We start from the raw sequence: 20735 nt of genomic DNA, 5'->3' as shown, positions 1-20735 counted from the left end.
ACACACACACACACACACACACACACACACACACACACACACACATACACACACGACAGAGTCCACTAAATTGCTTAGTTCGTCCTCAAACTTGATGTCTTTTTTAAAAGACAGAGTCTGACTGGCTTGGAATTCACTACATAGACCTGGCTTTGCCTCCTTTGTCTCCTGACTGCTAAGATTACAGACAATGATGCCTGGCCATCAGCCTTTACACCTCTGTGGAAATCAGCTGTCCGTATGTCTGGGTGTCTTGTGGCCCTGCTTTATCTGGTGCTCTCTGTTTGTCTGTCTTTTGTGTGGCGTTAGAAGTCTTGAAAGCAGGCAGCATTCTTCCTGAACTTTGTCCCTTTTGGTTTTCTTTTCTTTTTCCCTTACTTAAAAAAATGACTGTGTGCCACGGTACTAGCATCTCCAAAATGCCGAGGTCTTCCTCTACAACTGGGCTATACTTTCACCTCTCCCGGGTTCTCTTCCTGGTGTCAAAGCCTTAACTTTTCTCCATGACTCCTTCAAGTGCTGCTGTGGCTGCTCCTGCACCAATGGCCTCTCACAGAGCCAAGCCTCAGCTGCTCTCTATGACCCTTCCTCCCTTCAACACCAAGACCACCTGGGAGACACTTACACACAACCAAGTTCAGCTGCAGCACGAGGTGTGACCTTGGCCGCCTCTGGTGCTTCTGTGTGCTGAGTCTCAGGAAACACTTCCGAGCAGACTTCCCACACTGCTGCTGGTCTCTTCTTAATCACCACTAATTTCCCAGCTCTAGCTGACCAGCGCACATTGTCCCAACAAAGCAAAGGTTTCACTTTAGTGGTTCTGGTATCTTGTTAATCACAGTTGATTCTTCAGCCCCGGCTAACCAGAACCACAGGCTTTGATTTCACAATATGTAATGGCATTGATCAAGTCCTTAAGGGACTCTCAAACTTCCCTCTGGAACGTGCAGAAGCCAGGCCTCTGTCATCTGCACGTCTCCCAATACACTTCTCTTCTGAGATCCTGTAGAACAGCTCAAGAAGGAAAAGAGTGCTTTTCCAGCCCAAAGTTCTAAGGTCCTTCCACAATCCTCCCCCAAACATGGTCAGCTCTGTCACAGCAATGCCCCACTCCTGGTACCAATTTCTGTCTTAGTCAGTGTTTCTATTGCTGTGGTGCATGTAACACCACAACCAAAACAACTTGGAGAAGAAAGAACTCATTTCACTCAGTTCCACATCACAGTTCATCAAGGAAAGCAGGGCAGGAACCTGGAGGCAGGAGCTGATGCAGAGGCCATGGAGGAATGCTGCTTACTGGCTTGCTCTCCACGGCTTGCTCAGCCTGCTTTCTTATAGAACCCAAGGCCTCCAACCCAGGGGTGGTCCCGCAAGGGGCTGGGTCCTACCGCATCAATCACTAATTAAGAAAATGCCCTACAGGCTTGCCTGCAGCCCAATCTTAATGGAGGCATTTTCTCAATTGAGGTCCTTCCTCTCAGATGACTTCAGCTTGTGTCAAGCTGACATTAAACTAGCCAGCACACACGTGCAGCCAGGAGAATTACTCTTGCCTCTTTAAAAGCTAACCAAAATTTTAAATACTTCATTGGTGCACAAGGGTCCCTAAAAGTGAGAAAATTTGAATTGACTCAAATCCTGTGGGAACCCCATGCACAGAGAAAAAACTTGAAAAGGAGGGTATTTTTCTAGAATCACTTCTGCAAGGTGAACTGTCAGGGATGGGGGTGTATTTAATCTGTTTTCTGTCATAAAACCCCTTTGAACTCCCTAGAAGGTGCTGTGGAAAGAGATCAATCAACTTAAAATCACACTGTGTGTGATGCGAGCATGTGTGTGTGTGTGTGTGTGTGTGTGTGTGTGTGTGTGTGTGTAAGCCAGAGGACAATTGGTGAGTAATGGTTCTCTCCTCCTACTGTGTAGGAACCCGCAGACTCAAACTCAGGATCTCAGGCTTAGCAGTAGACACTTATGCTGATCCATCTCCCTGGGCCAGAAAAAGACAAATGAGAATTAACAATTCTCTCACCTTCTCCTTGGAAAGGTGTGTTTGGGGTTAGATAGAACACTGGCTCCATGCAGCCCAACTAAATGAAGCCTGGGTCACCAAAATGATCCATGGTTTGACCAACAGGTGCTGTCAGTAGCAAAACAGATGAGACAGTTACTGAGAGAGGCGATCCTTCACCATCTACAGCGTACGGATGAAGGAACCTGCGGTTTCAGCTCAGGGTTCTGTGATCATTAGGCTGTCCCCTCCTCTCCATCTAAGGAGTATGGTGGCACCTTTGGGGTAGGGGAGGTGGTGCCACCGGAGCTGTGAGCTCTGGTCCCAGGGGCCCTCCACCCCTTGCTGTGGGTCAAACTCAACACCCAGCCCAAAGTTAAACTGGGATTCTAAAGTGCATGAGGAGACACTGATGCTAGGAAGCCCTGGATTCCTGTGGCAAGAAAACCTTGCTGTTGGTGCTAGCATCTGTGTTCTGCGTTTCCCAGCAGCACCAGGGGCATGAGGTCACGGCGGAGGGAGTAGCCACAGTTTCCTAGAGCCTCCTGGTGATCATGTCCTTTTCTAGGTACTGTAAGGATATCCAGGGACTTCAAACAAGGTCTGTGTTTGATCTAGAAGAACACCATCTGCCAGGGTAACAATTTTTACAGCCTGAGAGCCACTTACATCCACAGTGAGGCTGTGTGTCCAGACTCGTGACACACAGGGATGGTTCTGGAAAGACCTCATTGTGATCCTCAGGGACTATGACGTTTAGCCAACCAAGCACATTATCTATCACTAAGGAAAATGCTGCTCCAGTGACTTTTGTCACTCGTGGGACTGAGAGCCAGGCGTTCTACAGATAGCAGCCCTGGGCCTTGAGAGCTCCTGTGGGCACCAAGTGGGCGATTGTTGACTGGCACCAAATACAAGGCAGTGTGATTTCTCCTAAGAAGAAAAAAAAAATCCCAAAGCCAGCATGGAAAAGGACATTAAGCATGATCGATATCATGTTTTAAGTCACCTGAAAACTGCATGACCTGGGCCTGGATAAGACCCCATACAAGAATGAACTTTGTTCTTCTAGCTGCAGCTCTCTCTGCAGTGAAGCAGCCTGAAAATCAATGTCTGACATAATAAGAATGTGTATGTCTGTGTGTGCATGTGTCTGTGTGTCTGCCTGTGTTTATGTGCATGTGTGTCTGTGTCTGTGTGCCTGTCTGTGTGTGCATGTGTGTCTATCTGTGTGTGAATGTGTGTCTGTCTGTGTATGTGTCTGTCTCTGTGTAAGTGCATGTGTCTGTGTGTCTGTGTGCATATGTGTGTGCGCATGTGCTTGTGTGTGCATGTGTCTGTGTGTCTGTCTGTGTGTGCATGTGTGTGTGCGTGTGTGTGCATGTGCCTGTGTGTGTGCATGTGTCTGTGTGTCTGTCTGTGTCTGTCTGTGTGTGCATGTGTGTGCATGTGTGCCTGTATGTGTGCCTGTGTGTCTGTCTGTGTTTATGTGCATGTGTGTCTGTGTCTGTGTGTCTGTCTGTGTGTGCATGTGTGTCTATCTGTGTGTGAATGTGTGTCTGTCTGTGTATGTGTGTATGTGTCTGTCTCTCTGTGTGTGCATGTGTCTATGTGTCTATCTGTGTATGCGCATGTGTCTGTGTGTCTGTGTGTATGTATGTGTGCATGTATGCATGTGCATGTGTGTGTGCATGTGTCTGTGTGTCTGTCTGTCTGTGTGTGCATGTGTGTGTGTGCATCTGTGTGCATGTGCCTGTGTGTGTGCATGTGTCTGTGTGTCTGTCTGTGTGTGCATGTGTGTGTATGTGTGCCTGTGTGACTGTCTATGTTTGTGTGCATGTGTGCCTGTATATGTGCCTGTGTGACTGTCTGTGTTTGTGTGCATGTGTATCTGTCTGTATGTCTCTGTGTGTGCACAGGAGGAAGTGTTTCTCTCTCTTTTCTGATCATGAGTGACTGTTTAGATGGTTCTCTCAGATAATCAACAGAGAGATGGTTACAGTGTCTAGGGAAGACTGGAAACTTGGAGCACAGGACCAAGAATAACCTTTTATCCCAAAAGTCCATTCCAATACCGAACCACTGTGGGTTCTTTAAACTAGAAACCTTTAAGAGTATATTTGAGGGGCTTGAGAGATGGTTCAGTGGTTAGGAGCACTGACTGCTCTTCCACAGGACCCAAGTTCAAATCCCAGCACCCACATGGTAGCTCATAACGGTAACACCAAGATCTCTTACACAGACTATACACGCAGGCAAAAGGCCAATGCAAACAAAATAAAAATAAGTAAATTTGAAAAAAAGGTTTCAATTATTAAATAGTATAATTAAAAGCTCTGTGTGTGTCTGTCTGTCTGTCTGTCTGTCTCACTCACACATACACTCACAGAAACAGACAGATAGATAATCATAAGATGCCTCTGAAAGCAAGGACTCTAACTCCCCCTGCTTGCTCCACCATCATAACATCCACTCAATGCCCCTGTCTCAAAGTCTAACTGAAGGCTAGAGATGAATGAGATTTGTTAGGAGATCTCCATAGCAACATTTGCTTTCACCTCAGAAGAACCCAGAGAGCTGGGACAACCTCCTTACATACCAGAAGGACAAGACGCTGAGTCTGGCAGGGAGGACGGATGCAGGACAGGCTCTGTGGTCTGTGTCCACATTTGCCACTGCTCTCTTTGCTCCTGCTGGGGCCCTGGCACAAGCCACCCACATTTCCACAGGGGCCACAGAGGAGGCTCTTCGCCCAGCCCCTTGTGTCTTTCTGCCATTCATCAGACACCATGAAGACAGCACCATTCCAAGGCAGTCACACCATACCCCTCTGCTCCCTTCTCACCCAGGCAAGGCCTTTACAAAGGGGACAGGGGACGGGGCCACAGGCAATCTGGACCCATGGCTCTGCTAACATTCCCTCCCCCACTTCTTTCCTCCTCCCTCACGCTGCTGTAACTACACTGCCCTGCTGTTCCCAAGTCCCCCAGAGACGGTGGGAGCATGGCTGTTGCACTGTCTGTCCCACGGCAGTTGGGGTTGGGATGGGGTGGGGGTGGCGACTAACAACTCCCTCTTGAAGCCACTCTGCCTCCATCCCTAACTTATGCAGTCCTCACGTGCAAGTGGGGGTCTTTACACATAACAAACCGAGCTAACAATATCTGCTGAGTCTGCCCTGGGGCAGGACTGTCCCACCCCCTACCCCCCACCCCCACCCCCACTCTGCTTCACTATCCCTGCCCACACTCGACCTGAGGAAGCCAACGCTTACCCAAAGTGGAGGTCACATCACTGGCATTCGCACCCTAGGCTGGTGTGACTTCAGGTTCCAAGCTCAGTGACAGGGTGGTTGGTCTAGCACACACACGGGGTCCCAGCACTGAAGAAACACAGTAAGATTAAAAACTAAATAAAACAGAACTCCAAGTACTGTTTCTTCTGATGTTTTACTAAGTGACCCAGCTGCCGCGATCGTTCCTCTGTTTGTAGAGCTAACGCAGGCCGCTGTCTCTGAAGCCATAGTCTGAGTCCTACCTTGTGAATCTGCCTCCCTGACCAGGAGCATCAGGGGGAGAGTGGCCAAAGTCTGGGGAGCTAGTATGTCCCTGTCACTCCACCCCAGGACCCCATGTCTTCAAGAGAGCTCTAGGTCCACACCAGCACCCCAGACCTGGTTAGCTCTTCCAGCTTGATGTGTCTGTTCTGATGATGTCTGACAAGAAAGTGGCATTCTGGTTGTGTTGTTTGAGGTACTCCGTGTGATAGCATCTGGCAGAGAGGCAGCTGGATGGATGGATGGATGGATGGATGGACAGATGACAGATGGATGGATGGACGCCTCTCTCAACAACTGAGAAACAACTCCAGTATATCTTTGTGGAGGGCAGTGGGTTTTATATACAATGAAGGCCCCCAGTTTTCTCAAGATGTTCTTTCTGCAGGTAGCTTTCATTACTGAACATCTAGCCAAGCAGCCTCTGATGGGGATTCTAGAAGTCATGGGCAGGCACACACGGGCTAGCAATTTGAGTTCGTTTCCATTTGGGCTTAATCTCTGACACAGGTCCCATGACTTGTGTGGCCAGGACATTTGGAAGGCAGATTTGGGCTGGATTAAAAATCTGATGAGTGAGATATTTATCAGGAAGAGGGGTAGGGAGGAGGTGAGGCAGAGGACTGTTGACCAAGCGCTCTGTGGCATGCTGGAGGCTACAGCAGGCATAGGTGAAGGACCTTAGAGTCCACAACACAGAATTTTGCTCTTGACTCAAATAGGGAGCCAGATTGGGTTTTAGGCAGAGGGCAGCCCTGTGGTGTAGATCCAGCTGTTCGTGAGGGGAGGTCAAATGGAAAAGACTGAATTCTGCTGTTAACAGTTCTGCGGCTGTCCACGCCTCTGCACCGAGTCTATGCTGTATAGCAGTATTTCAGAGCTCAGGATCTCTGCTGGGAGAGCACTTGCCCAGCATACATGGAGGTCTGTGTCCCCCCACCCCCAGCCCCTTTCCATCTGTCTTATCGGAAGCACCCAGGAGGTGGAGGCTGGAGTATCAGAAGATCTAGATGGCCATCCTTGGCTACATCCTGGGCTACAAGAGAACTTTGTCTCAAAAACCTCAAAACCATTGAAGACATATAAGAGGACTATTAATGTAAGGACCACCTTCAGGTCCCACATCCGCCAAGCCCAGGCTCTGGTCTAGCCCTCCCAGTCCCACGGTATCCAAGTTCAGGCTGAGCAGCAGCAAGCTAAACCAGTCAGTTGTGCCCCCAGCCACGCTAGAGCCCGGGCCTAGGAAGGCTCCACGCGGGTCAGACATCACCCAGATTGGCTCCTTCAGTCCTGTGTCAAGCTTGCAGACAGATATTTTGTAAACAAAGCCAAGGTGTTCCAGAGAGGTCACAACTTGCTGGGGGCCACTCAGGAAGCTGAGGAATACACCCTGACTGTCTGAGCCTGTGGGAGTCTGGAGGAGAATATACTGGAAATGCTGAGTGTGAGGCAGGTGTTATGTTTCCAGCTCTGGAGGGAGCCTCAGTCTCCTCACCTGGAAGGCAGCCACCCCAGCTCTGTGGCTAAGGTTTCTCTAGCGAGGAGAACGCGAAAGGGCTATCAAGTCACTAGACCTGTGAAGAAACGCATCGCCGCTTGTGTGAGGCATAGCTCAGTGGGTTTTAGTACAAAAGAAAGCCTGAGTTTTGTCTTCAACATCCCAAGCAAAGAAATTTTTATTTATGTAGTTTTAATTTTATGTACATTGGTGATTTGACTGAATGTATGTCTGTGTGGGGGTGAGGGTGTATGGGGAGGTGTGTGTGGGGAGGTGTCAGATCCCCTGGGACAGGTGTCACGGCCAGTTGTGAGTTGCCATGTGGTTGCTGGGAATTGAACCCAGGTCCTCTAGAAGAGTAGCCCTGTCTGTCCTGGAACTCACTCTAGACCAAGCTAGCCTCAAACTTACAAAGATCTGCCTGCCTCTACCTCCCAAGTGCTGGGATTAAAGGTGTGAGCCACCACCACTCAGCTGCATGCATATATATACATATACATGTGGCTATGTAGAGAAACTGTCTTAAAATAATATATATACATATATAAACTGTCTTAAAATAGTATATATACGCACATATATGTGTGTATATGTATGTATATATATGTATATATACACTATTTTAAGACAGTTTCTCTACATAGCTCTGGTTGTCCTGGAACTCACTATGTAGACCAAGTCGGTCTCGAACTCACAGTTTGAGATTAAATCCCAAGCACCAGGATTAAAGGTGTATGCCACCATGCCTGGCTTTAATTTACTTTTGATTTGGGTACTGTGTTTTCAAGTTCATGAAGCATCCTGACAGTATCTTCAGCAATGGGAAGTGTTATGATCCTTTTGTGTTATAAGGAAATGGAGGCCTAGGGCGACACCCAAGGTGACACAGAGAGGAAGTGGCAGTACCAGGCTTCGCTGGGCTCCTAAGGTCCTAGCGGGCATCTTTTAAGTCCAGGGGACTCTACTCACTGACCTCTACTCAGATATTTGGGGACACTGAGGCTGGAAGACACACTTCAGTGAGGCCCAGAGGTTCGGGGGGGGGGGGTTGGTACTATTCTAATGAGGATGGGGCCCTGCGTTCCCTCCTGACTTCTCCACATACTGGGGACTTGGGGGTTTCGGTGGCCTTGTCTCTCTGCCCAGCTGATACACCCTGAGGAGTCTTCACCACTGGGTCTTCAGAGCCTAAGCAGTGTACACAGGACACATAGCAGATGCTCAATAAACACACAGTGAGCGGAGGCCTGGGAAGCCTTGCAGGTGGTGTGTCCCCTCCTACTTCAAGGCAGCAGTGGCCTCAGGATCAAGCCCTGCAGATTTAGCCAGCCCTTCCCCCCAACCCCCCAGCTTCTACTCTAGGTCACCCCTGGGAAGGACAAGGACATCGTGGAGGCCAACTTTGAACCTAACACTGGGCCAAACTTGAAGTCAGCTCACTCTTGTCATCCTCTTTGCTCTGACCGCCTGGTCCTGGCCAAAGTCACCCCATGGTTCCCAGACTCAGTTTTCCCGGACATGAAAATCCGTTCCCACTTTAGTAAAGGGAAATGTCCCCTACTGGGTAAATACCCGCAGCGGGGCGAGAAGCCACGCCCCTGTCACAGCAGGAAGGGGCCGGGCCTTTCCCGGACTCTGGGGCTTCCCAGGCCTCGGGGAATTGAGTTTGGAGACCCGGAGGGTGGGAGCGGGTGCCTGGAGCTTCCAGCACGCAGGGAGCGCCCAGTGACCCTGCGTGACCTTGGGCAAGGTCTTTTCTTCCCTCCCAACCCAGCGTCTCAACTTTCAGAGGAGGGTTCGGTGGCCCGGGCTATGCCGGCAGGCCGAGGCCGCCCGCATGCTCGCAGGGATCAGTTTCCCCTCCAGCCACCCAGCTCCAGTCCTGGGAGCACTTCCGGGTCCGGACGCGCAGGGGCGGCGGCGGCGTGGGGACGATCGGGGCTCCCCGCAGACTTACCTGGAGGGAGCAGCGACGGATGGGACGACGATCGGGATCCTGGCCGTCCCGCCGCTCCCGCCCCGGCGCTCCCCGACCGTCCTCGCCCTGGCCCAGCCGCCCCACACCGGCCTGGGCCGGTCCCGCCTGCGCAGCCCTAGGGCCCCGGCCTTCCGGGCTGGGCTGGGCGCACCGCCACCTAAGCCACCAAAGCTATCGCCCGGGTGCTGGCCTGGGACGGGACCCGCAGATCTGCGCCCACCCGGGAAGCCGGGGCGGGGGAGGCTCTGCAGAGAGTGTTCGCCAGGGGCTCGGCTGGCTAGAGGGGAGTAGGAGCAGGCACTTGAAGGGGAAGCTTCCAAATTTTGCCGCCACACGTGGCAAGAGCCTGTCCCAGAAGCAGCCTCCCCGTCCTGTGCACACTGTTCGGGGATGTTTGCAACATCCACGCCTTCTGATCTTTCTTTCACTTTCTCTAAAGTTCGCCAGTCCTTGCACCCGCAGCCCTAACGTCTCGAGGGCCTCCGTTTTGGGGTTCCATTCCTGTGAGACTAGCCACCCACTCAACTCTAGCCGTTGGACAAATATTTGCTGAGCACCTACTATGTGCCAGGTTCTGTCCCAAGGCTATGGATTAGCACACCAGGCCTTCGGGCCCATATTTTAATCGTAGTACTTAACACTGCGAAGTTGATTGTTTTCCTGTCTGCCAATTTACAATCTGGGTATCCCACACTAGAACTTAAAGGCTCCAGGAATGGGAGGTCTCCCATGCCTCATCAGCTGCTCTGCTCATTTAGGAGAGGGCTCTAGTTGCCCTGGCATCCTGTGAGTTTTCATCACACTTAGTCTACAGGTGAGGAGGTAGGCGGCCATCCTGGTCAGGGCTGAATATGAGTCACCATGACCTCTAACGTCATTGCTCTTTCTCCTGGAGAAGATAGGTTGGAGTTGTAAGTGGAAAAAGTACGGGAGCAGACAGGTCAGACGTGCGGCATTCCAGCCGGGAGCCTGTGACTCAGAATCCTACCGGAACGCTGTGGGGCCTCCATCACCTGATCTCCCTATCGGCCAATCAGGACCTAGAACAACAAGGGGGTTATTGTAGGTCAAAAAGTACAGTTGTGGAGGGTAGAAGGCTTCTAGCTGAGAATCTGGGCATCACTAAGGTGGGGAAATGACCTTATCAAGGTGGCAGCCCCCCCCCCCCGCAAATCCCACAGAATTTTAAAAGGTCCTATTGTTGGCTATGAAGAACAGAGGACTGGAGTGGCCGGACACCACCAATTAAGAAGTGGTTCTGGGCTGAAGTAGCCAGCCTCAGCCTTTCAGGTGTGAGACAGCTGCCATTTCTAATTTCAGCATACGCTGATTTAGATATAAAAAAAATTTAGATATAAAAAAATAAGTGTAACTCTGAAATTTTTTAAAAAAGGGATCATTCATTAATGGAGAAAGGAATAACAATAGATAAAGGAAATCAATATGGAAAATAGTTTTAGAAAAGAAGACACACTCAATACAAAGTGGTCCCTTAGGTGGGGCTTGGGAACAGTATAGACATAGGGAGGACACTGCGCAGTGGAACCTCTGCTTTAGTCCTTAGCCACATATCAATATTGATTTTTAAAATCTTGACCAATGTATCAGTGTTAAGATTGGAAAGCAGGGCAAAGGGCACATGAAGTTTTGCTGAGGGCTCTGCACTGTTTCTGAAACTCTCCCGTCCCTCGGTCGCTCCAAAGCCCTGGTCACACACACGTTTGCCAAACAAGTGACAGACTGAGTCCTTAGTGTAGTGGCCAGTTGCCTTTGAGCTAAGCCCTGTTTTGCATTTGTTTAAAAAGATGATCAGGGCCGGATGGTAGAGCACTGAAACCACAGCTACTTGTTGCATTATGGTGCCAAGGTTGAGGCAGGGGGATGGCAGGGTTGAAGCCGTCTGGGACTTGACAGTGAGAGTGAGTCAAAGGTCATTCTAGGTAATTTACGGAGACCACGTCTCAAAAATAAAAAGGCGAGGAAAGCCACAGCTCAGTGGCAGAGCCGTGGCCGGCAGGTTCCTTCCCTCGATATCCATAAAGGAGTGTTCGTCCCTGCTGGGCCTGCTTTCAGAGCCTGGGGTCAGCAAACGGCCTCTACAGAAAAAAGTGAGGACGGTGTTCTCCCTGAGCAATTCAAGACCTTTTAACAGGTGGTCGTGTACTAGCTAAAAATGTATTTTATATCACCAGGATATGCGTCTCAGACATTAAAAGCGTATCAGATTACGGGACGGATGTCAAGGGTCCTCTTGTCTTTATTAGAGGTTGGCCCCAGGGTCTTGAATGAGCATGACACTGTGGAAGTATAGCTCTGTTCCTCTTTTTAGGTCAGGGGAGGACATCAGGTGTCCTGCTCTGTCACTCTCCACCTTTCCCTTCAAGGCAGGGTCTCTCCATGAACCTAGAGCCACCCTCTCATTTCCAAGGGGACGAACGAAGGCTCAGACACATTCTGTAACTTCCTTGAGTGTGGGCCAGAGTTTGGCCCCTAGCCCGAGGCCTCTTGACTCGTCCCTTCCACTCACATCCCCCTGGAGCACTGCCTGACTTCTCTGCCCACTCCGGGGCAGCAGTGACCTTGCCTGAACTCTTGTCCCCAAGCTTTGAAGTTCCAGAAGATGGTTAGGACCAGGTCAGCTTCAAAGGGACAATAGTGTGCCCAGAGACCACAAAGATGCCTTGGCTGGGACCCACCCTAAGCTAAGAAGGACGATAAGGGCTTTGTGTATCTAGGTCCTAAGCGAAGGCACAGGATAGTAGTCATTTGATCAAATGAGGACATTCTTCAAGCCTGGGACGCCAGTGCTCTCACCCGTGGGGTTCCGAGCAGGGGAGACTGGAGGGTGTTCGTTAGTCAGCAAGCCCAGCCTACTTTTTATCTTCCTTCTGAAACCTAGTCATCTCTGAATCCTATAGTTTATCTCATAATTTCTATGACATTTTTCCCAAGCCCATAGACAGCGATCAGTTTTTAGGTTCATTCTGTTTACAAAGAAAGCATTGCACTGAGACAAAACTCTGGACTAATTCCTAATATCTCTGTCACAGCCTGGCTATGCAACCTCAAGCCGGTGTCTGATCTCAGTGTCTTCCTCTCCACTCAAGGGAACCCAGCGGTTCAAGCACCACAAGGTTGTCAGAAGGCCATAAATTGTCCGTTAGGGAAACGCCTGCCTGTCTTGTGAGTACTGGACAAACACATTCCCACCAAATGGTAACAAAGTATTTCCTTGACCGACTGGAGACTTGGGGGTGGATTTTTGTCTCCAGGAAGTAGAATGGGCCTTGGAGGAGTAGGTGGGGAGACAACATTCTTTTGCTGTCTAACTGGCAGACATCCCAAACTTCACACACCCAAGGCCAGTGGGAGAGACGCCATCTGTTCACCCTCTGGGAAAGGGCTCAAGCCAGGCCCCAAGCAGTTGGGACATCCAGGTCATCTTAGGACTAACTGAGTCAGGACTTAACTCAGTCTGGGGAAAGGGAAGCAGAGAACCAAAGACTTTGCTCAACAGCATGTGACCACTGACCAGGGCCAGGCACCCAGGGAGCCAGTGGCAGAGTCCTCTCATCTCTCCTGACAAAGGTCCTGTCACCATGAACTGTGCCCTCCTGTTATTCCCCTACTGCAGGAAACGGTGAACGGGAGAGGACAGTGCATGAGGCTGGGGAGTCTCACCCGTGGGGTTCCGAGTTTTAAGTCTGATCACAGGGCCTTTCCAAGACGAGCTTCCAGCTCCCATGCTGGGCTCCTTGCTCTCCCACCTCCTCCTTGTCTGACCCCTGATCCTGGAACCCCCCAGAGCTCATGTCTGAGGGTGGATGCTCCCCTGCATGAAAAAAGAAGCCCAAGTGGTCCTGAAGAGATGACCCACAGACCTTTCTAGTGACTGTTGCTCTGAGGCGGAGGTGGGGTGGCATCACCGAGGACCGTTGCATTTACGAGATGTTTTATCTTTATGACAAAGGAGCAAATAGGACTGTAGATGTGATAAGAAGGGAGGCACCATCTGGAACGCTTTCGTTCTGTCATGTGGATCTGGGAATCTGATGGAGAGCTGGGTCCACTGTGTGTGTGTGTGTGTGTGTGTGTGTGTGTGTGTGTGTGTGTGTATCCCTCCTTATAACCCTGAGATTCTCTGAGTCAAGCCCTCATGGTACACAACTGGTGACCTCAGCATAGAGCCCAGGGTCTCCTGGACCCACTCTCTCCACACTTCCCCATCTCTGTCTTCTGAACCTCTGATGCCCCCCTCCCCACTTTACAATTCCAATTCCATGTGTACTCCACCCTGGGGTAGACCCAGTGGGAAACCATAAGGAGACTTTTGGCTTGGAGGTTTGGGATGGGTGTAGCCAGCAACCCTGGAGAAAGCCCAGCGGTGTTCCCATGGGCTCTGGCGTCCCAGGAGGGAAAATGGACAATGGCTAGAGATGGCCACAAACTTCCCAGCACACAAAGCATCAAAACCCAGATTAAAGGAAAAAAAAAAATGAAGCCAGCTACATGGATTACAAAAGAGATCTGGTTCTATTTGCTTTGTAGTAAGGTCAATGTCCCAATATGTCCACAGAGTGATATACACAAAACCCAGAAGTTCAGGAAGAGGGGTAAGGACCTCACCACCCTTGAGTCACTCATTCACGGGGTATGTCTCCTCCCGTTCCCCCCTTTCCTTCCTATACTACACAAGGGCAGACAGGTGCCACCCCATTGTTCCAACACGGAGTCCTTGGTCCAACATGGCCAGGCTGGCTTTGACATGCAAGTCCAGTTCGAATGTGATTTTGAAAGGAGGCTTCTGGCCCCTTACCCGTGCAGACGGTGAGGTCTGGGGGAGGAGAGAACCTTGGCAGCGCTGGGCCTGTGAGGATCCAGAGCTCTCAGGCAATAGAAGTGATCTGGGTTTGTTTTTGCTCTCTGCAGAACAGAGTCCTGGAGCAAGGCCAGTGGCTGCTCTGGCTCTGGGGGTGACAGCAGAATAGGGTGGACATCAGGAGCGCCAGGGCAATGACAAAGGCCAGCACCCACCGAATGACGCCGGGGTAGATGAAAGGCAGGATAAGGACAATGACAAGAGCCAACAAGAGCAAGTGTACTGCCAGGCGCCGGGCAGCTACACGGTTGACACTCACTACGTCCGGTTCTTCTTCTCCTGTCCAGTTGGCTGGCCGAGCTGCTGAAGCCGCAGAACCCACTAGTCTCTGGGGACATAGGCGCACCTCTGGGCATGGCAGGGCCAGACGCCCCACCACTGCCTCCTGGTCTCGCAGACTGCAGATGAGGCCTCCAGGGACAGCAGTGACCTTTCGGCACAGCGGACAGAGGATGGACCAGGTGTCTTCCTGCACGTACAGCAGAAGCTTCAGGCATACGGCGCAGAAGGTGTGCTGACAGCTAAGCAGCTTGGGGGACCGGGCACAGTTGTAGGGCTCTCGGCACACCAAGCACTCCAGGTCGCCCTCCACAGAGATACTGAGACGACCAGTGGGCCCCAGGGCAATGATGCTGCTTGTGGTGGTGGCACCCGCTGAGATAGGCTGTGGTGCCTCAGTGCAGGACATTCTGGGTACCGAGGTGGAGGGATGAAGCTGGTCTGCGCAGGGGCATCCGCATGGGGTGTCCACAGGAGCTGCCAGGACTTGCGTGGGTTCTGGCCTCATGGGGACGCTTCCAGTCTCCTTTCTGCTCTCCGTGGGTACCTGCTGACAGCGGATGTCTGGCATCTTGCTCTCCTGGTTGCCCAGCTTGTTTCTCCACTTACGTTGGCCCTTCAGTTATTATTATTTCTTTACTCGAAACCCAGGGTTAATCAGTAACTTGGAGACCTGGAGACTTTGAATTACCTGATAGAAGGGCCAAAGTGGGTGGAGTCTCATGAATCAGGACTTTCCTGTTGGGGCCATGCCTGGTGAGTGTCTACATGACAACCAATGGAGACGCTATGATGACAAATGTCCCTACTAAGCTCTGGAGTGCACCAGTGACACCCCCAACGCCCACCCCCACTGCCACCCCTGGCCAATCAAGGCCCCTGACATGGGGAGATAAGCGGACTCCCTACAACCTTTTAAAAATTACATTTATTCTCTGTGTGTGCTGGTGTATACATGTGACACATGTATACATGGTATACATGTGGAGGTCGAAGGACTTGAAGAGTCAGTTCTTTTATTTCACTATGAGGGTCCTGGAGATAGAACTCGGGTCATCAGGATCATTGGCATACTTGAAGAGACATCTCACCAGCCTTTAAAAAGGTAAAATATCAGACTTTGGGGGCACAGAGAGGTAGTTGTATTAGGCCTCGATGGGGTCTAAGTAGCTGTAAAGTTCACCAACATCGCTGTGGTCCTGATGAGGGTGACTGTGAAACATCCCTTTGAGAAAGGCTCCAAGCCAGGCAGTGGTGGCGCACGCCTTTGATCCCAGCACTTGGGAGGCAGAGGCAGGTGGATTTCTGAGTTTGAGGCCAGCCTCATCTACAGAGTGAGTTCCAGGACAGCCAGGGCTATACCAGACCTTCTAGATTTCAGAATCAATGCAGAAGAGAGTGTTTGTGCCTTGAAAACATGGGCAACATGGGTCGCATTAGGATAAAAAGAGAGATATGTTGGGCAGGGTGTTTGGAACAGGAAAGTCTGAGCAGAAAACCAAAACTGTCACCAGGCAGTAGTGGCACATACCTTTAATCCCAGCACTTGGGAGGCAGAGGCAGGCAGATTTCTGAGTTCGAGGCCAGCCTGGTCTACAGAGTGAGTTCCAGGACAGCCAGGGCTACACAAAGAATCCTGTCTTGAAAAACAAAAAAACGAAAAAACAAAAAAACAAAAACAAAAAAAAACCAAACCAAACAAAAACAAAAACAAAAAAAAAGAAAGAAAGAAAAAGAAAGAAAAGAAAAAAGAAAACCAAAACTATCAAAGTGCCCGTTGGCCAGTTCAGTTTCTTATCATCCTGACAGCTGGATTAGCAGCTTCTGGTTCTCAGGTATTTATCTATCCTGTCAGGGCACCACGAGAATAGACTCTCTAAGAACAGGCACCTGGCTCTAGGCACAGAGGCCTGAGCATAATCTGCTTTTATTTGGGTCTTCTCAGAGCCAGCTCTCTGGCCTGGGTCCTCACCTGTGGTCTCCTGGAATCCCAGCTCTGTAAGGAAGATCTGGGCACAGGGGCAGGGTGTTGGCTTGTTGGCTGCCTGCCGAGGGGCCTACCACAGGGGCAGGATCTTACTGTGTCCAAGGTCTGGTTCCCAGTCTTGTGGAACTCAGCCATGCCAATCCTTGCAGATTCTATTGGCCCCTGGGCAGCTGGCTTGTGCTGGTAGGACTCACGTGGGATGGCAGATAGGACACAGCGTGGTAGTTGCGAAATTCTGTCCCCCTCAGCATGCCTAGAATGAGAGATCTGGGATGGATGTTCTTTCCCTCAAAACAAACCACAACAACAAACAAAAACCACAACAACAACAGACAGCGCCACAGTGAATCCAGAGATTGCTTGTCATCGACTACGGGTGTCAAGCCTTTTGGATTAAGCTCTCCCCTCCACCCTGAGGGAGGGCTATGCCTGTGGCAGGTTCAGCCTCTGTGTGTGGAGCCCCCAGCAGTCAGAGGCTGCCGGTTCTTGCTCTGTCTCCCCCTCAGGGTCCTCTGGAGAACTCTGGATCCCAGCCCCGATTTCCATTCTTTCTGCCCTAGGCTGAGTCAGCAGGGATTTCTTTCTATCCCGGTTTCTACCAGGTTATAGGCTCCTTGGCTCACCCTGGGTGTCTGTGCCCAGTATGTTTTCACCTTTCTGACAGTGGTCTGTCTTCACTTTGGGTGACCACTGCTGCCCCACAGCCCTCTTTTATAGTCTGTGGAGGACACGAGGTGTGTGTGGGGTATGTTGGGAGGTGGAGGGGTAGGGGTACGGGGACAGGATGGGGGGACACATCATGGGATTCAGAGTGGAGACTGGCTAATGCCGTGAGATTTAAGGACCAGTTAGCATATTCCATGTGGCTGGCTGAAATGATTGGTTCTGGCCTAGCATGTAGTCTAAGCAAAGCCAATGAGATTGGATTCTGGGACTCCTATTGGAACTTGTGTGTGTGTTGGGGGGTGGCTCTCTCCTCGGTTTCCAAGCTTAAGGATAAAACCCTGTAAGAGGATACAAGGCCAGAGTGTTCAAAGAATTTGCCCAGAAATAAGGGCAAGACATTCTGTTTAGCACCTGGATCCAGCTATGTCTGGTGCTAGAGAATTTATGTGTAGCTTTTTCAATTATATTAATTTATGAAACTTAGTTTTCTTTTTCTTCGTGCTGGGGCTCAAAACCAGGACCTCATGTGTCTTTAATTTATGATACTTAGTTTTCTTTTTCTTTGTGCTGGGGCTCAAAACCAGGACCTTGTGTGCCTGGACTGTACCTAGCCTCCCAGTTGACAGTAAGTCAAGTCAAATTGGATTTCTGTTTCCTGCAATTGAGAAACATCTGGATAATACCCTATTGGCTGGGGAAAAAGCAACCTTGGCTCTCTGAGTGGGTGAGAATCCATAAGCTAGCACATACACAGCCCAGGGTGACAGAGTGTGTCACTTTAAGACACTGGCTTCTCCTGTCTTATGTAATGTTCCTTTCCGTTCACTAGATCTAGGAGGGTTGGGGAGGAGAGAGGGGGGAAAGAGAAACTTGTTCAGCCACATCCATTTATTATACAATAAATATATTATAAAATTTTTAAAAATCAGAGGGCCACCAGAGGGACTTGAGATGGCCAGTGTCTTCTCTGTCACCTCCCCCACCCATGGGAAGTCAGATCATTAAAGGGTCACTAAAGGAGGGGTCTGGGGTTGTAGCTCAGTTGATAGAGTGTTTGCCTACCATTCAAGAAACCCTGGGTCAATCCCCAGTGCTGCACAAACCAGGCATGGTGGGGGCATGGTGACACACACCTGTAATCCCAGCAGAGACTGGAGAGTCAGGAGTTCAAGGCCATCCTGGACTACGCAGTGAGTTCATGGCCAGATGGGATACCTGAGACCCTGTCTCAGAATATGAAGGGAGGCAGAGAGATAGTCCAGTGGGTAAAAGGATTTGCCACGCAAGCCCAATGACCCAAGTTTGATCCTCAGAACCCACGTAAATCACCGGTTCATTGGTGTGCATTCATCTGCAATTCCCTCACCCCATCCTGAGATGGTGGCAGCAGGAGAACCATCCAGAAGCCCAAGGGCCAGCTAGGCTTCAGTTCCAAGCTTCAGAGATAGAAACAGAAAGAAGGACCCGGCCTCAGCAAGATAGAAGGAGAGAATCAACTCCCCAAAGTTGTCCTTAGACTTCAGGTGAGCACACATGGGGGCGGGGAAGGTGCATGAAGGAAGGAAGACAGTGGGGAGGACGGAAATGTGATGGAGCCAAGGTTCTTGGGGTTCCTGTCCGAAAAGCAACCCTTTGTAACTGTGACAGCCTGAAGATGTGGGTTAGAGGCAGAGAGCTTCCGCAGCATGGATCTCTCCATGCTAAAGATGAAATCAAAGATACATTAGAGAATATGAGCTGGGAGTGGTGACTCATGCCTGCAATCCCAGCACTCCAAATACTGAGGCAGAAGGATTAACACAAGAGCATGAACACAAGGGCTTAACATTATGGAGGATAGCTGGGTTCGATACTGAGTTCCAGGCCAGTGTGGGCTGTAGAGTGAGACACTGTGTCCAATAAAAATAAATAATAAATAAATAAATAAATATGTAACTATTCCTTTTACTACTGCCCCTGAGACACATCTATTGAGAGAGACAGACAGACAGAGACAGAGAGAGACAGACAGACAGGCAGGCAGGCAGACAGACAGACAGAGACAGAGACAGACAGACAGAGAGACAGACAGAGAGACAGGCAGACAGACAGACAGAGACAGAGAGAGCGGGCAAAGTTGTTTGCAAGTCAAGCCAGATGATTAAGACAGTGTGAAGAAACCCTCTTCCTTCCTTCCTCTGTTCTTGATACAGGTCCTCCCCATGTAGGCCAGCCTTGAGTGCAGTCCCCCTGCCTCCCCCTTCCAGTGCTGTGGTTATAGGTGTGGGATTCACAATTTTGTTTCACGGAAGCTGTTTGACTTAAAGATTGTTGGCACCAACTTCCTAGTTGGAAGTCTGACTCCTGTCGATTTACTGGGTGAGGTCTGGCTAGACTTTCAACCTCACCAAAGCTTGATTTGATAGAAAGTGGACAATAACACTTCGGAAAATCCAGAAGTCCTCCATCTTCATTAGAACCCGTCCAGAGGAGGCTCGGGGAACCAGGGTGCTCTGGTGACTGATCCGGGTGTAACTGGAGTCTCTCCCAGGGAATCGAGAAGACCAGAGGTGATCAGCTAGAGCTTCTCTGAAAGAGAAGTGATGCTGGCAGAGTTTGGACAGGGCCTGAAGTCAGTCTACCCCACAGGGAGGGCTGAGGGTCCCTGAAGCCTGACCACGCCCCACACATTTGGATTTCGCCTTCTGCCATGTGACGCTGTGTGCTTGCTGTGGTGTTAGTCTTTCCAGAGCTCCAAGTCAAATTCTTGTTTGTTTGTTTTATTGCTGTACAGATACAAACATCAATTTTCAGCAAAGCTTGTGGTTTTTTGCTTGGAGCCACAGACTCTTGCATCCCGAGGCTTCTCACCGTCCGAGGGTGGTACGGACAATGAGGTAGAATGTTCTGGTTTTGCTTCAAAGCAAGTGTAAACCAAGAGCCAGCAGTCAAAGGGAACTTCCCTGGAAGTCACTGTGCCGAGGTCGCCTAGCCAAGATACTTCCACCTGAGCTTCAGGTCCTGTGGGAAAGCATTTGAGATAGCAACGGTCATATTAGGCCTTCCACAGAACCAGCTACACATGCACGCACGTGCACACATGCTTCTTGGTGTCTGGCCACCTGTGGTCTTCTCTCATATTTTTTTGTCCTGAAATTCTCTGCTTCTGTGCTTTTAGAACTCAGCGACAGTAAAAACTAAACAAACAGACCTGACTCTGTTAATCCCGACTTTTGCCACTGACGATAAAATCAGGACTAACAGAATTAGAGAATTACTGTGGCATTCACCCCAAACCCCGACCCTAGTGCTGGGAACCAAATCTAGGGACTTGTTCCATCATTGAACTACCTTTCCAGTCTCAGAAGCCTTGTCTTTTAAAGACTTATTTCTTTCACGTTTTATATGTGATTGCTTCGGCCAGCATCCATGTCTGTGCCTGCAGAGCTCAGAAGACATGGAATCCCCTGGACGTGGAGTTACAGACGGTTGTGAGCTGCCGCGTGCGTGCTGGGAATCAAACCTGAGTCCTCTCCAAGAGCAGCCAGTGTTCTTAACTATGAAGCCATTTCCCCATTCCACAGGACCCACCCCTCCTTTGAAAAAAATCTACTTATTTATTGTATGTATATGGGTACACTGTTGCTGTCTTCAGACACATGAGAAGAAGACGTCAGATCCCATTACAGATGGTTGTGAACCACCATGTGGTTTCTGGGAATTGAACTCAGGACCTCTGGAAGAGCAGTCAGTGCTCTTAACTGCTGAGCCATCTCTTTAGCCCCTCAGAAACCTATTTTTATACAATATTCTCCTCCCCTCTTCCACCTCCTCCTCCCCTCCTCCTCCCCGCCTCCCGCTCCTCCTCCTCCTCTTCTGGGCCCTTGTTTTCTCTTCCCTCCCCC

The 20735-nt window shown here is 50.3% G+C and overlaps 2 protein-coding genes across 12 annotated transcripts in view; both read right to left on the bottom strand.

The window, feature by feature from the left end:
• The window catches only part of Tmco4 (transmembrane and coiled-coil domains 4), an 83022-nt gene extending 73552 nt beyond the window's left edge, over positions 1-9470 (bottom strand). For 4 of the 11 annotated variants that reach the window (XM_031379227.1, XM_031379234.1, XM_031379233.1 and 1 more), the window contains exons 1-4: positions 9020-9468; positions 5283-5390; positions 2030-2941; positions 626-766 (exon numbers count right to left, since the gene is read on the bottom strand). The gene's annotated coding sequence lies outside the window, so the exon portion shown is untranslated. Of the gene's footprint in view, positions 1-625; positions 771-2029; positions 2942-5282; positions 5391-9019 lie in introns of all 11 variants that reach the window. The other 7 variants (XM_031379228.1, XM_031379236.1, XM_031379229.1 and 4 more) reach the window with 7 other exon arrangements.
• A 4084-nt stretch (positions 9471-13554) lies between these two features.
• Positions 13555-14795, bottom strand: Rnf186 (ring finger protein 186). The gene has a single exon (XM_031376943.1). The coding sequence runs from the start codon at positions 14767-14769 to the stop codon at positions 13927-13929; it is 843 nt and encodes a 280-aa protein (XP_031232803.1). The 5' UTR covers positions 14770-14795; the 3' UTR covers positions 13555-13926.
• Between the last annotated feature and the right edge of the window lie 5940 nt (positions 14796-20735).

This window comes from Mastomys coucha, unplaced genomic scaffold (genome assembly GCF_008632895.1).
Source record: "Mastomys coucha isolate ucsf_1 unplaced genomic scaffold, UCSF_Mcou_1 pScaffold18, whole genome shotgun sequence".
Taxonomy (NCBI): Eukaryota; Metazoa; Chordata; class Mammalia; order Rodentia; family Muridae; genus Mastomys; species Mastomys coucha.
This window is presented reverse-complemented; position numbering and strand designations above follow the sequence as displayed.